The 827-nt window shown below is 49.5% G+C and overlaps 1 pseudogene across 1 annotated transcript in view; it reads left to right on the top strand.

Moving 5' to 3' along the window:
- Nucleotides 1–137: 137 nt before the first annotated feature.
- The window catches only part of TEOVI_000200300:pseudogene, a 1,446-nt pseudogene continuing 756 nt past the window's right edge, over nt 138–827 (top strand). The window contains exon 1 of the mRNA in view: nt 138–827. This exon is cut by the window's right edge and continues 12 nt beyond it. Coding sequence covers nt 138–827 — 690 coding nt within the window.

The raw sequence follows: 827 nt of genomic DNA, 5'->3' as shown, positions 1-827 counted from the left end.
TTATTGGATAGCAACGTCACTCTTTTCATTTTAAGTGCCAAGCGTCACGAAAAAATAGGCATAGCAGCGTCTCAGCAAACATGACGGCGCTGATCATACTTGCTTTTCTGTGCCTAGCTCAGAGAAGAAACGTGCATGCAGCCATAGCAGCAACCGAAAATGCAGCTGAATATCATGTACTTTGCGAAATAATACGACTAGCTACCGGTGGAAGTTCAGCCACAGACGAAACAGTTGACCTCGATGCAGTCCATGCCAAAATACAGAAAATAAATATGACCATAAGTCCTGAAAGCTGGAAGAAGATGTTTTTCTTGGGACCAGAGGACGACAAATGGGCGAACGCGCCCGCCGAAGCCAAACCGGCTCAACAAGGGTGGAAAAAGGAATGGCAAGTGTGGCTGCCGGCAGCTCAGGTGGCTAAAAACCCCGAAAACGACAGAGACCTGAAGAATAATCCAGTCCTGAAACTAAACGAACAGCAAAAACTGTATGCACGTCCTCACGTGAGACTGCAAGCAGCCATAGCTTACAAGATTCTTAGCGACGCACCGCAATTGACCCAAGAAGAGACGGAGCTAACGGCCGCAAAGCTTACAACCGAACTCAGAAAGATAGCTTACGGAGTAGACAAAGCAGACGAGACAGCTGTTACAGCGGACCAAGCGTTCGGACACGACGGGAACGCGAACAGGGATGCACATTGCGACTCAGCGACGGGGAACAGCAAGCCAAAAACAGTAATCGCAGCGCTCTCTTGCGCCTGCGGCAAACACGACAGCAGCGACGAGGCAAAAGTATGCGGCAGACATATAACTCACACAGGT

The sequence above is a fragment of the Trypanosoma equiperdum genome (assembly GCF_001457755.1).
Source record: "Trypanosoma equiperdum strain OVI genome assembly, contig: ctg_474, whole genome shotgun sequence".
Lineage (NCBI taxonomy): Eukaryota > Euglenozoa > Kinetoplastea > Trypanosomatida > Trypanosomatidae > Trypanosoma > Trypanosoma equiperdum.
This window is presented reverse-complemented; position numbering and strand designations above follow the sequence as displayed.